The following is a 15,222-nucleotide window of genomic DNA, read 5'->3' as shown; positions in this document are numbered from 1 at the left end:
CTGAGAGGAGGACCTGGCTTTAAAATGCTCCTGGACTTAACTCAGCCGTAGTTTACATCTCGGGTGATATGTGCGATTGAGGAGAAAGCGGAGGAGGTGTCTGGTGAGTAGTGTATTGCTAAGAATAGACCTGTGATGATTTGTAGAATTAGGCAGGCTGCAAGAAGTGAGCCGAAGTTTCATCATATGGAAAGGTTAGATGGGGTGGGTAAATCAATGAGGGAACGGTTGATTATTTTTATGATTGGGTTGGATTTGCGTATTGGAATCATTAGTGCTTTTATAGTTGAAGTACAACGATGGTTTTTCATATCATTGGTTATGGTTGGAGTCCATATGGAAGCAATGGCATATATTTTATTTACATTGAGTGTATTGTTAGTTATGAGATTTGTGGGTTTTTCTTCTAAGCCTTCTCCTATTTACGGGGGTTTAGCGTTAATTGTTAGTGGTGTGGTTGGTTGTGTGATTATTTTAAATTGTGGGGGGGCTTATATGGGCTTGATAATGTTTTTGGTTTATCTGGGGGGTATAATAGTTGTTTTTGGTTATACTACAGCGATGGCTATTGAAGAATATCCTGAGACATGAGGTTCAGGTACGGCTGAACCATCCGCTACCTCCACGCTAATGGTGCCTCCATGCTCTTCATCTGTCTTTTCCTACACATGGGTCGAGGCCTCTACTATGGCTCATACCTCCTCCTAGAAACCTGAAACATTGGTGTTGTACTCCTTCTTATAACCATAACAACAGCTTTCAAAGGCTACGTCCTCCCATGAGGCCAAATATCATTCTGGGGAGCAACGGTAATCACAGATTTACTATCTGCAATCCCATATATCAGAACCAATCTCTTTCAGTGAATCTGAGGTGGATATGCCATTGATAGCCCCACTCTCACACGATTCTTCACCTTACACTTTATCCTACCCTTCATCATCGTCGCCCTCACAACCGTACACTTACTATTTCTACACAAAACAGGATCAAACAACCCCTGCGGAATCTCCTCCAACTCAGACAAAATCGCCTTTCACCCCTACTACACAATTAAAGACATCCTAGGCCTAGTTCTCCTTCTCTTCATCCTAGCAATACTAGTACTATTCTCACCTAATCTTCTAAACAACCCAGACAACTATATTCCAGCCGACCCACTAAACACCCCTCCACATATTAAGCCAGAGTGATATTTCCTATTCGCATACGCAATCCTACGATCTGTCCCCAACAAACTAGGAGGCGTATTAGCACTCTTCCTATCAATCCTCATCCTAGCAGTCATCCCCATACTCCACAAATCCAAACAACAAAGCATAATATTCCGCCCACTTAGCCAGTTCCTATTCTGACTCCTAATCACAATCCTATTAACTCTCACTTGAATTGGAAGCGAACCAATAACCCAACCCCTCATCATTACTGGCCAAATAGCATCCATAATATACTTTATTACAATTCTAATCCTAATACCACTGGTCTCCATAATCGAAAACAACCTACTCAAGTGAACTTGCCCTCGTAGTATAAATTAATACGCTGGCCTTGTAAACCAGAAATGAAACATCCTTCCTAGGGCAGTCAGAAAGAAAGTACCTAACTCTACCACCAGCACCCAAAGCTGGCATTCTGACTTAAACTACTTTCTGTATTCTTATGTTGTATGGGCCTTACAATGTAACTCTAACACTAACCTACTTGTAATGCTACTATGTAATTCGTGCATTACTGCTAGCCAACATGTATAATATATAGTACTATATATGCTTGACTGTACATAGCACATGCTATTACATATCAACTTAATATTCTTGAAAAACATGCTTACAAGCAAGAACTCTAATGAACACTTCAACAATGACACATAACATGGCTTCTCCAAGTCTAAATCCTCCTCACCACGAATACCAACCGAACCAGCTAATGTCAGCCGTCCATAGTACATTAAGTCGTTCGTCGCACATAGCACATATTCATTAAATAATCCTTCTCACCACGGATGCCCCCCCTCACTTAGGGGTCCCTTGTTCACCATCCTCCGTGAAATCAATATCCCGCACAAGAGTGCTACTCTCCTCGCTCCGGGCCCATAACTCGTGGGGGTAGCTATACTTGAGCTGTATCCGGCATCTGGTTCTTACCTCAGGGCCATAATAATCAAGATCGCCCACACGTTCCCCTTAAATAAGACATCTCGATGGATCACGGGTCTATCACCCTATTAACCAGTCACGGGAGCTCTCCATGCATTTGGTATCTTTTATCTCTGGTCCGCACGCAACCCCATCGCAGAATGCTGACTCCCACCACATCCCGTCCTGAATGCGCCTGTCTTTGATTCCTAGTACATGCAGTTGTTGATCGCACCTACGTTCAATATTCTAGCTCCACACAAGTTCCAACAAGGTGTTATTTAATTCATGCTTGTAGGACATACCAATAACCAATTCCGCGACACCACTCCCACCATACCACAAAACCACAATAAAATTTCACCAAACCCCCCCACCCCCATCTCCGACCTTCATCCAAAACCCACTTTTGCCAAACCCCAAAAACAAAAGTCTTAATATGTCCGACCAGAGCTTGTATTTTCATCTTTTAGGTGTGCACAACTCTAACTGCCACCCCCTCAACTAATAAATATTTACTTCACTAAGCACTCTTAACACCAACCCACAACAGGCTTTCTTCCCCACAACCCGAAAGAAACCACCCCACAACTACGCTCACACCTCCGTTTATGTAGCTTAAACCCACTTAAAGCAAGACACTGAAAATGCCTAGATGGGTTTGCACACCCCATAAACAAATAGGCTTGGTCCTGGCCTTTCTATTGGCTCTTAGCAAGATTACACATGCAAGCATCCCCATCCCAGTGAAGACGCCCTACAAATCATCATGACCAAGAGGAGCAAGCATCAAGCACGCACACGCAGCTCAAAACGCTTTGCCTAGCCACACCCCCACGGGAGACAACAGTGACAAATATTTAGCAATAAACGAAAGTTTAACTAAGCTATGCTATATTAAGGGTTGGTTAATTTCGTGCCAGCCACCGCGGTCACACGATTAACCCTAGCTAATAGAGATCGGCGTAGAGGGTGTTTAAGATCTGACATAATAAAGCTAAACTCCATCTAAACTGTAAAACCCTAGCTGATGTAAAATAAACTACGAAAGTGGCTTTAAAACTTCTGAACACACAATAGCCAGGACCCAAACTGGGATTAGACACCCCACTATGCTTGGCCCTAAACCTCAATAGTTAAATAACAAAACTACTCGCCAGAATACTACAAGCAACAGCTTGAAACTCAAAGGACTTGACGGTGCTTTACACCCCCCTAGAGGAGCCTGTTCCGTAATCGATAAACCCCGATCCACCCCACCCTCTCTTGCTTAGCCTATATACCGCCATCTTCAGCAAACCCTGATGAAGGTTACAAAGTGAGCGCAAATGCCCTCCACCGCAAAAACGTTAGGTCAAGGTGTAGCCCATGAGACGGTAAAAAATGGGCTACATTTTCTATCTCAGAAAACTCCACGAAAACTCTTATGAAATCTAAGAGTCCAAGGAGGATTTAGCAGTAAATTAAGAATAGAGTGCTTAATTGAACCAGGCCATAAAGCACGCACACACCGCCCGTCACTCCCCTCAAATATACTTAAGGAACATCTTAACTAAACGCCCTAATATTTATATAGAGGGGATAAGTCGTAACACGGTAAGTGTACTGGAAGGTGCACTTGGATAAATCAAGGCATAGCTTAATATAAAGCACCTGGCTTACACCCAGAAAATCTCAATATTATTTGATTGCCTTGAGCCAATACTAGCCCTAAGCATAACCAACACTAATACCAAACCAACATACACTAAATCATTCACCTACACAAAGTATAGGCGATAGAAATTTTAATCTGGCGCTATAGATACAGTACCGTAAGGGAAAGATAAAAAATCACCCAAGCACAAAATAGCAAGGATTAACTCCTGTACCTTTCGCATAATGGATTAGCTAGAAACAATTTCACAAAGAGAACTACAAGCCAAATTCCCCGAAACCAGACGAGCTACCCAAAAACAGCTAAAAGAGCGCACCCATCTATGTGGCAAAATAGTGGGAAGATTTCTGGGTAGAGGTGAAAAGCCTATCGAGCCTGGTGATAGCTGGTTATCCAAGACAGAATCTTAGTTCGACCTTCAGCTTACCTACAGAACCACCTAATCCCCCTGTAAGCTTAATTGCTAGTCTAAAGAGGGACAGCTCTTTAGACACTAGGAAAAAACCTTACAGAGAGAGTAAAAACCCCAATTACCATAGTTGGCCTAAAAGCAGCCATCAATTAAGAAAGCGTTCAAGCTCAACATCAACTACCCCAAAAATACCAAACACATAACTGAACTTCTCACACCACATTGGATTAATCTATCACTCTATAGAAGCAATAATGCTAGTATAAGTAACATGAATATTTTCTCCACTGCATAAGCTTAAATCAGACCGAAAGCCTCACCGATACTTAACAGCCCGGCATAGCAAGCACAAACAAGTCCATGCCACCTTCACTGTTAACCCAACACAGGCATGCTTTAGGGAAAGGTTAAAAAAAGTAAAAGGAACTCGGCAAACTCAAACCCCGCCTGTTTACCAAAAACATCACCTCTAGCATTACTAGTATTAGAGGCACTGCCTGCCCAGTGACACACGTTTAACGGCCACGGTACCCTGACCGTGCAAAGGTAGCATAATCACTTGTTCTTTAAATAGGGACTCGCATGAATGGCATCACGAGGGTTTAACTGTCTCTTACTTTTAACCAGTGAAATTGACCTGTCCGTGAAGAGACGGACATAAAATAATAAGACGAGAAGACCCTATGGAGCTTTAATTTATTAATGCAATCAAAAACCATATAAACCCACGGACCCTTAAACTACTACACCTGCATTAAAAATTTTGGTTGGGGTGATACTGTTTACCTGGGGCGAGCATGATTTTCCACAGCTTTCAAATGTCTACTTCTTCCACATCAAATCTGGAGCACGTTCATACCATGGAATGAGTCTTAGATTCTGTGGTGACCTCAAGAAAAGCATGCATTCTATCTTGACATCACTGTCCCAAATGTAAAATGTTTTTATCTAGAAATCCAACTCCTATCCCCCATAAGATACGTGCCTGATTTTGTAAAATAGTTCCTTTATCTTTTCTGTCAGCAACAATCTGAAAAAGAATGAGAATTTGGGATGAAAACACATTCTAAGCAGAGAGAAGAGCTTTAGCAAAGACAGGCAGGAACTAGCCTCAGGAAGAGTGGTAGAGGGAGTGGACAGTGGTGAAGGCTGGCACCCCAGGTGAGCTTGTCTGCAGTGGGATTTTCTTTGCTATTGAAAACAATGGACTGAACAAGTTGCATTGGGATTTGGTTAATAGAACGCCCTGTACCTCGAGCTGATAAAATTGGAAGGCGTACATGCTGATGTGTGTCAGGTATTGCAGTGGGTTCCGTTCCTATTAAACAGGCTTCATCCTCACAGTGGCCCTGGAAGGAAAGAGTCTACCCACAAGAAATGGGGTGACCTGGGTTCATTTACTTACTGAGGTCACACTGGAATTGGGAACACAGGGTTTTGAAGTTTGACTTGAAAGTCTGTGATCTGCAGTACATGTTTCTAGGATTCATTGCGGAGAGACTTAGGGCAGATAAAAAATGTTGAAGCCTGTTCATTGTCCTTGCATGGATACCAAGAATGGCAAGTGATAGTGAGAAGGAAGGAGAGGAGGAATCTTGATATTTGAGATGGAAATCTATTTTGTTCCTATTTTAGGACCGAGGTAGCCCCCATTGTTCTCTCTCTGTATTTTAAACGCCCCATTTTGTATATATTTTTGTGAACTCTTTAACACACCTTATTTAATATTTGTCTCTTTCTGCTAGAATGTAAGCTTTTAGGACAGGGACTTTGCCTTTGAACTGTGCCTGGTATGAACTAGCCATTTAGATGAAGGACAGAAAGAAGGATTCATGGAGAAAGAAGATGAAAGAAGAATCTAAGGAACACAGGGAACACTTGAAAAACAGAAGCTAATGTTGAATACAAATTTACTTAGAGAGTTTGGAGTAATGCAGTATTATTCTAGTGGCTCAAAACAGGGAGCCTAGTGAGAAGTCAGACACAGCTGAAATTAGGGAGATTGTTGTAATCACCAGGGACAATAACCTGGAATTGTGTGCTTCCAGGTTTGAACAAGCTCTGTGATGATAATACATCATGAGAAGGAATCCATGTGAGAAACAAGCAGTCTTCACTCTTCAGTAGATTCTGGAATGTCCTGGGTGTAAGGGGGGCATCGGACTGTTCTTGTACGTGAATATCGTCACTCTACCTCATGGCAGGTGCGCCCCCACCTTTTTTCCAAATTGCACTTGAGCTGAACATTCTCGGTGTACACCGAGAAGTACCATTCAACAGCGCAGGAATCGAGCTTTTGGATCAGCTGTGGAGGTGCTTTTTGGAGCTAGGTCTCCCTTTACTCTGTCTCCCTTTCTGAGGGTTCTGAGGGGGAAGCTTCTCAAATCTCAGAGCCAGGGAGGGGCATGGCTGTTTCCCAGCAGCTGGTAGGCTTGTATCTGCTCTAGTGTCTCCCTTCACTGTTAGCATGCATAGGCCCTCGGGGTTGTGTTTCTGAAGGCGGTCTTAGTCCAGAGCTCTTGGATATATGATTAATAGTGATATGTGATACGTGTGCATGTGGGCTGGAAGAAAAATTGGCTGAAGTATAGGCCCTTCCTTCTGGGAATGGAGTGTGATTTGGGGGAGAGAGACTCGTACATTTTAGTGTATCTCAGTGTTTCTTAACCTTGTTTTCATGATCACTTTCTCCAAGAGTTGTTTTAGACACTGTTCCTAGTTACCTCCTATCCCCTGCCAGATTTAGTACAAAGGAGTAAGATTTTGTTGGGTAGGGTTGAGCTTTGGAGAGTCCTAAGTGTTTGTATTGTCTAAGATTTTTTTCACCATCTACCACAAGAAGCACTTTTCACCCCTTTGGGACCCTGCCACCCCTGTGGAGAATGCATGTGCTACATACTTGCATATCATTTATTTATTTTTTTAAAGACAGAGTCTCACTCTGCCACCCAGGCTGTAGTGCAGTGACATGATCATCAGTTACTGCATCCTGAACTCCTGACTTCAAGCAGTCCTCCTGCCTTAGCCTCCTCCCAAAGTGCTGGGATTACAGGCATGAGCCACCCACCTGGCCTAATTTTTTTTTTTTTTTTTTAAATAGAGACAGGGTCTCCCTATATTGCCCTGGCTGGTCTCAAACTCCTGGACTCAAGGGTTCCTCCTGCCTTAGCCTCCCAAAGTGCCAGGATTACAGTTGTGAGCCACAATGCCTGGCCTGGCCTAACTTAAAACAAAATGATTATTATTTTAGAATTGGCTGGGCAGGGTGGCTCATGCCTATAATCCCAGCACTTTGGGAGGCTGAGGTGGACAGATCACCTGAAGTCAGGAGTTCAAGACCAGCCTGACCAACATGGTGAAACCCTGTCTCTACTAAAAATACAAAAATTAGCTGGGCGTGGTGGTGGGCACCTGTAATCCCAACTCCTCGGGAGGTTGAGGCAGGAGAATCTCTTGAACCCGGGAGGCAGAGGTTGCAGTGAGCCGAGATCGCGCCATGGCACTTCAGCCTGGGTGACAGAGCGAGAGACCCGTTTCTCAAAAAAACAAACAACAACAGCAAACCAATTAGTATTTTAGAATTATAAAAGAAAGTGAGGGCTAAAGAAAGGTCATGAAAAAAGAAAGGACTGACCGGCATTTGAACTGAAGGGTGACTCCACACTGGTGCTCTTAGCTGTCCTGAAGATAGAGCCGAGGGAAGCTCTAAGGGCTAAAGCCGCCACCACCACCACCACGGGATGAGCCTTGGACCTCAGGCACAGGAAGATGAAGAAGAGCACGTGAAGTTGTTGGAGGAGCCAGAGCAGAGCAGGTCGAGCGCTGAATGCAGGGAGGAGGATCAGCTGTACCCAATGTCCCAGGAGGCTTTTTTCTTGGTCTTCATTTTCTTCACATGTTGATTGTATCTGGCAAGAGTGATGTTGGAGAGCTTCGGGGAGGAGCCTTCAGCAGGTGTGCCCAGACGGGATTCTCATCGGCCCCTGGATCATTTGCATGTGCGCCTTGATGCAAAGAAGGCTGCCAGGTACTGCTTGGAGAATTTGTGCGTGTTTAAGAAAGGAAGGGCGGGCATATAAAGAGAGGGGCTGCTGTGGATTTGAAAGAGCCAGGCAGAAAGTCTGTGAAAGCAGCTTGGGAAGGCCAAGAAAATAAATCTTGATATTTATCAACAACTTGGAAGAGTAATTTTTATTTATTTATTTATTTTTTATTTTTGAGATGGAGTCTTGCTCTATTGCCCAGGCTGGAGTGCAGTGGCGCCATCTCAGCTCACTGCAAGCTCCGCCTCCAGGGTTCACGCCATTCTCCTGCCTCAACTTCCCGAGAATCTGGGACTACTGGTGCCTGCCACCACGCCCGGCTAATTTTTTGTATTTTTAGTAGAGACGGGGTTTCACCATGTTAGCCAGGATGGTCTTCTCGATCTCCTGACCTCATGATCCCCCCTGTCGCCCTCCCAAAATGCTGGGATTACAGGCGTGAGCTACCGCGCCCGGCCAGGAAGAGTAATTTTTAAGTAAATTAGAGTGAAATTTCCATGAAGTATTAATAAGGTAAGTTTAAGCAATTATTTTAAGCTAACTTTCTTTTGTTGAGAGAAAGAAAATGTAAGTGGTTTTCTGCCAGATGTTCAGAAATTGAAGCTTTTTAGATGAAAATAGTAAATCATTTTTATGGCCAAAGATTACTTTTAAAAATTGCTCTCAGTTCCTTGATTTTAAAAGATAATGCTGTTTAGCTGGCCTGACTGCATAAAGCTCACTTACTAGAAACATATTCGCAGTATTTGGATAGAAGAATCCCGTTGCTCCTTTACTGAAAGGAAACCCTGAGCCCAAAGCAACAGTTATTTGATGTGGCTGCATTCCTAGTTTTAATTTTTAATGGATCATATGGGGCTTTGAGTTTTGCATACATGTACTTACGAATTTCTTTTGTGCACATGGTCATATGGTAAGTCTCAAGGACAGCATCACCTGTCCAGAGCTCCCCCCTACAACCACTCATTGGCAGAGCCAGGATTTGAACTGAGGTCCATCTGACTCCAGTGCTTGATTTTTCTATCTCATCACTTCCTTGACCAGAACTGTCAGCAGAGAAGATGAAAACTTCTTACTGGGATCTACTAGGCTATTTCAAGTTAGGTCTGTAATCACTTCGTGGTTTGGGGCATGGCACCAAATCTGTTGGACACATTTTTAACAATGGACACATAAATATGCTTTTAATGTTTTTCTGCTTAAATAATAATTGGTGTCATTTAGTATGAAAATTACCATCACCATCACCATCCTGTGAAATACCCTAAACTACTCTAACATAATTTTTCTCTACATTTGAAGAAACAAGAGAAAATACTTCTTCAGTTTTTTATTATTTGACAAAGTTGTGTAGACAGCTGAGAGTAGGAAAGGACCTAGTGCAGTCATCCAGTTCAGACTTCCTCTTGGATCAAGAGAAGTTAGAGAAACTAACCCAGGGCCAATAGCAAAGATAGATGGAGCCAGGCGTGGTGCCAAGACAGAACTCCTCTCACCCTAGTATATTATGTTTTTCTTCAGATTGATCAAAATATATCTCCTAGTTGAGAACACCTTCACTTTTGGGAAAAAAAAGTCACCTTACAATTAGAATGTGCTTTCCATAGTTAATGCTTGAGGAGTACTCTTTTCTCCTTTTCTTCTTTGCCTATCCCCTTTCATACCACCACCTCCAATTTATATAGTGAGGATTTATTATTCTAGCCACGCAGAACAAGACCCCAGTGTGAAAATATAGTCAAGACTTTAAAAAATGTGTCTACCGGCTGGACACAGTGGCTCACGCCTTTAATCTCAGCACTTTGGGAGGTCGAGGCAGGCGGATCACCTGAGGTAAGGAGTTCGAGACCAGCCTGACCAACATGGTGAAACCCCATCTCTACTAAAAATACGAAAATTAGCCAGGCATGGTGGTGTGTGCCTGTAATCCCAGCTACTCGGGAGGCTGAGGTAGGAGAATTGCTTGAACCCAGGAGGTGGAGGTTGCAGTACACCGAGTTCACGCCACTGCACTCCAGCCTGGGCGACAGAGCAAGACTCCATCTCAAAAAAAATAAAATAAAAATGTGTCTACCAATTTAATATTTGCTTTTATTTTCTAAAAGTGCCATAAAACATGGGTTTATTTGATGTGTTGGAGGAGATACATTATCCTAGAAAATTTTCTAAGGTATAATAGGAGTAATGGAGGCTGGGGGTGGTGGCTCACCCCTGTAATCTCAGCACTTTGGGAGGCTGATGCGGGAGGATCACGTGAGACCAAGAGTTTGAGACTAGCCTGGGAACAAATTGTATTTAAGACTGTCTTTTATAAACTAACCTCCAGGCCATACTTGATCCATGGAACATTGCACAGTCGTCTTAATATGAAAATATAAACTTACTGGATTTCCATTTGTAATTCTGGGTAAATAAATCTGCAGTTTAAATCAGTTATCCATTATTCTGTCAAAGCTGTAGAGCCATTTCTCCAACTTGGGTAAAGGGTGCAAAGGATCAAGAACTGCCATCTCCCTAATGCCACCGTAATTTAGTGAAATCATTTGCCCTCTCTCAGTCAAAGCAGAAGCTTCATGCTTTGGCATGGTGGGGAGGGGAAGAGAGTCCCTGAAAACAGCCCAGGAGTAGTCTGATTATGTGCCAGGGGATCCCTCAGGCTCAGGTGCACAGTGAGCCTTCAAGAGGGGGACCTGGAATGTAGACCTTTCCACTTACTTGACCTGGGAAACGGGATGTTTTTCCTACCTTGAGAAGTTAAAGGCTGTTGTGGCTTTTAATAGACACAAAAAGGAACTGTGATCAAGTGTGACACTTTAAGTCTGTATTTTTTAAGACTCAGCGTTGGTTTTCACTGTTGGGTGACTTACAGGTAAGCTGGCCAGGTTCGTAAATGTCTGTCCTGATCCTGGTGGTCAGGCTCTCTCTCTTGGAAAGGACCTGAATGCAGCCCACAGGCCTGTATGCTCTGGCACTAGGACCCCGGGGCGTTTCCCACAGTTGTGCTTGGTTCCTCCATGACTGGTGTAGACTGGAACTTGCGGGACCTCTTTGTGACTAAAATGTGAAGATGTCATTTCACTTCTTGCCGTAATTAACTCTCCCTATGTCTTATGGACACAGCAGACATTTCTACCTTCATTCCCATTTCCAACAACGTAATTGATTCCCAAGCTCATGATCTCTATCTCCTGGGCATTTCCTATGTATACTTGGCATTTTCACCTGTGCTCAATGAGAAGACAAATGACACTGGATCTTTCCTTCTTCCCAGCTGTGGGTTAATTTTTTGGCGGTGGGGCAGGAGACAGGGTCTCACTGTGTTGCCCAGGCTGGAGTGCAGTGGCGTGATCATGGCTCACTGTAGGCTCGATCTCATGGGCTCAAGTGATCTTCCTACCTTGGCCTTCCAAGTCACTGGGATGACAGGCATGCACCATCAAGCCCAGCTGAATTTTTTATTTTTAGTAGAGACGATGTCTGTCAATGGTGCTCAGGCTAGTCTTGAACTCCTGAGCTCCAGAGATCCACCCAGCTCAGTCCCCAAATGCCGAGATTACAGGCGTGAGCCACTGCGCCTGCCTGAGCTGTGTTCTCCATAACCCTGATTGACCAGCCCCTTTAAGGGGACTCCAGGACACCGATAGCTTAAGAACTTGGGCATGTGATTTTTTTCACAATATTTTGCTTAAATTTTATTTTTTCAATTATTTTAAATTGAGGTCTGTGGTCTGACTAAAAAGAGATCTTTCAAAACTTATGTTTAGTAGTTTTATCATGTATAATAGCGTAGCATTTGTGTTGGTAAGTTGGCCTTTATTTTTGAATTCTGCAAGTAAAAAGTTAAACTTTCTTTTCGTTTTATCAGATGTTTGGGTGTCAGGTTCAATTCTAGATACTAAGAATCTGAACTAGATGCTTTTCCTTCTTGTAAGAAGTCTAATAGAATAGAGACTACAGAAACAGAATTTAAATATTGTACAATAATTAGTACTGTGTGTGTGTGTGTGTGTGTGTGTGTTTAGTATGTAGTGTGTATTTGGCGGAACAGAAGGCAAATACCAGAACTTTCCAGTCAACAAAACTATTGGAATGTTACGTATTGGCGAGGTGTGAGATACTCTGTAAAATAACTGCATGTGTCAGAATCCTGTCCCCTTCTTTTATTGGAATACGGTGATTAATGACTTAAACCTTAAAGTTGGAGTGCCATATTGTAACATACCATAAATCCTTGTCACTTCCTGTGGATCATGAAGGGAAATCTGATGTCTCTTGATGGATGTTCTCTCCTTGTCAGTCCCAGCCTCTCCGTGTGCTGTTCAAAATTTCGTATGACACCGTCTTCACCAAAAATTTGTTATTAGTTACTGAAGTTGTAACGGTTGAGTTTGCCATTGAGCTCTATTGAGTGTCATTTACTGCACTTTACAGCTGTGGTCTTAATGGATAGTGAAAGCAGAGCACGTTGTGAGTCGGCAGTTTCTGGTGCTTTCGTGAAATTCTTCTAAAGTGAGTTAACTTGTATTTCAGATTGCTTCCAAGTATGATCATCAAGCAGAAGAAGATCTTCGCAATTGGATAGAAGAGGTGACAGGCATGAGCATTGGCACCAACTTCCAGCTGGGCTTAAAGGATGGCATCATCCTCTGCGAGTGAGTTACAGCCCTCCAGAGTCAGTTTCCGCTCTTCCAGTTCTTTCCATGGCCTTCTCTCTTACTCTCCTTCTCAGGCCAGGGTGTCAGACCTTGATATTCTACAGATATATTTAATGCTTTCCCTTACTGATGTTAAAGGAGCAACTTGATATTTCAATCCTTGTTTTTGTGTGACTAGTAAATAAGATGTCTCTCATATTTTTCTTTTCAGACTTATAAACAAGCTACAGCCAGGCTCGGTGAAGAAGGTCAACGAGTCCTCACTGAACTGGCCTCAGGTAACAGCCAAACCAACCACCTCTGGTTCTAGTTGGTTGCATTTTATGTAGTGGAAACTTGATTTCAGGTTTGGTTTTTTGGTTTTGTGTGTTTTTTTTAAACTTTTTGATTACAGTTTTTATATAGATGTAGCAGAAATTTGTGCATATTTAATTTTTTGCCCTTTTTTAATGGTTCCATATTACTTATTGAACTAGTTCTGTAATTATTATGTTTAGCTTAGAAGTTTTCCTGTATTTGGTCTGTGTACATTCAGAAGGACTTGACACAGCTTACACAGAGAAATGCAACCCAGACCTTAAGGATAAGGGAAAAAACAAGGCATTCTACATAACTAACAGTGGACTGCAGAACAGTGTATCAGACATAACCTTAGTTCACGAATGTGTATGAGTAAGGAAAATGGGATACTTACTGGTCTTGAACATGTGTTTTGAGATATGAGAGAATGAGTATTTGGTAACCACAAATTTATTCTGAAATTAAAATGAAAACACATAATGAGTTATTTATTAATATGAGTAATTATATACCTTTTGACAAATAAAATTCCAGGCCTGGATAGCTCTGATACAGAATCCTTTTAAAATATGTAAGGAAGCTGTTGCCCGCAAAAACCGAAAACACGTAACTGCTTAAAAATATGAAGACCATGATGTGCCCCACAGTGAGAGAGACGCTCTCTTCTTGCTCTTTCCTGTTCCAGAGAGAGCCGTGCTTAGCATGTATTTGGTTGAATCCTTGTCAGACAGCTTTCTGGGCGGCATCTTGTAACTAGTTATGAAGACTTAGAATTCTTACAAATTATGAATGTCAATATTTAGCTCCAGAAGTTATCAAACTCTTCTTCTTTATAGTTGGAGAATATTGGCAACTTTATTAAAGCTATTCAGGCTTATGGTATGAAGCCACATGACATATTCGAAGCAAATGATCTTTTTGAGAATGGAAACATGACCCAGGTTCAGACTACTCTGGTGGCTCTAGCAGGTCTGGTACGTACATGTCTTTAATGGCTGGTTAACAGATTCCCACCACGTTGGTGATGAATTGCATCATTGCTGTTTCATGGGGGTTCAGACCAGGTGGGGCGGGGCCTGTCTCTTCTGTAATTATTAGCTTTGTGGAAAGGCTGCTGACATCAGCTGCCTCGTACTAGATAGCTTACTTAGAACAGTCACATTTCAAATGATGCAGTATATCACTGAACAGCCTGAAATATTTTTTATCTCTAGTTTGGGCCCCTTCGTCTATGACCATATCATTTCTTTGTTGTTCCTTCTGTGAAACTCTGTTGGCCTTTTCAGTTAGTGTGCATGTTTCTGTCTAGGCTAAAACAAAAGGATTCCATACAACCATTGACATTGGAGTTAAGTATGCAGAAAAACAAACAAGACGTTTTGATGAAGGAAAATTAAAAGCTGGCCAAAGTGTAATTGGTCTGCAGGTAAGTAATGTGGTGTTGCTTATTCAGTTACTTATTCAATATGATTAATTCTCACCATGCAAAATATTAGGCCTCTCCTAAGTGAAGAATAGATGGAAGTGCTATAGTACTTGGGGGGTGGGTATAGTTTATACAATTTATATCTATTTAAAGCCCATAAGACAATGATAATTTTTAGAGGAAACCTCAGGTATACCACCTGACTTGACAGTTATTTCCCCAGGAAATGAAAATTTTTAATTGAATCATATTGTCTATTTTTTTAAAGAAAAAAGCACTTTTAAATTTTTTATTTTAGCTTTTTTTGTTGTTGTTGAGACAGAGTCTCGCTCTGTCGCCCAGGCTGGAGTGCAGTGGCGCAATCTCGGCTCACTGCAACCTCCACCTCCTGGGTTTGAACAATTCTCCTGCCTCAGCCTCCCAAGTAGCTGGGATTATAGGCATGAGCCATTATGCCTGGCTAAGTTTTGTATTTTTGGTAGAGATAGGGTTTCACGATGTTGGCCAGGCTGGTCTTGAACTCCTGACCTCAGGTGATCGGCCCGCCTTGGCCTCCCAAAGTGCTGAGATTACAGGTGTGAGCTACCACACCCA

The 15,222-nt window shown here is 42.5% G+C and overlaps 1 protein-coding gene across 2 annotated transcripts in view; it reads left to right on the top strand.

The window, feature by feature from the left end:
* The window catches only part of CNN3 (calponin 3), a 35,143-nt gene that overhangs the window by 15,915 nt on the left and 4,006 nt on the right, over positions 1–15,222 (top strand). For both annotated transcript variants that reach the window (XM_050778263.1, XM_050778270.1), the window contains exons 2-5: positions 12,778–12,899; positions 13,114–13,180; positions 14,039–14,176; positions 14,512–14,628. In XM_050778263.1, coding sequence (XP_050634220.1) covers positions 12,778–12,899; positions 13,114–13,180; positions 14,039–14,176; positions 14,512–14,628 — 444 coding nt within the window. The remainder of the gene's footprint in view (positions 1–12,777; positions 12,900–13,113; positions 13,181–14,038; positions 14,177–14,511; positions 14,629–15,222) is intronic.

The sequence above is a fragment of the Macaca thibetana genome, chromosome 1 (genome assembly GCF_024542745.1).
Source record: "Macaca thibetana thibetana isolate TM-01 chromosome 1, ASM2454274v1, whole genome shotgun sequence".
Classification (NCBI taxonomy): Eukaryota; Metazoa; Chordata; class Mammalia; order Primates; family Cercopithecidae; genus Macaca; species Macaca thibetana.
Note: the sequence above shows the minus strand (reverse complement) of the source record. Positions and strands in the feature narration are given on the sequence as shown.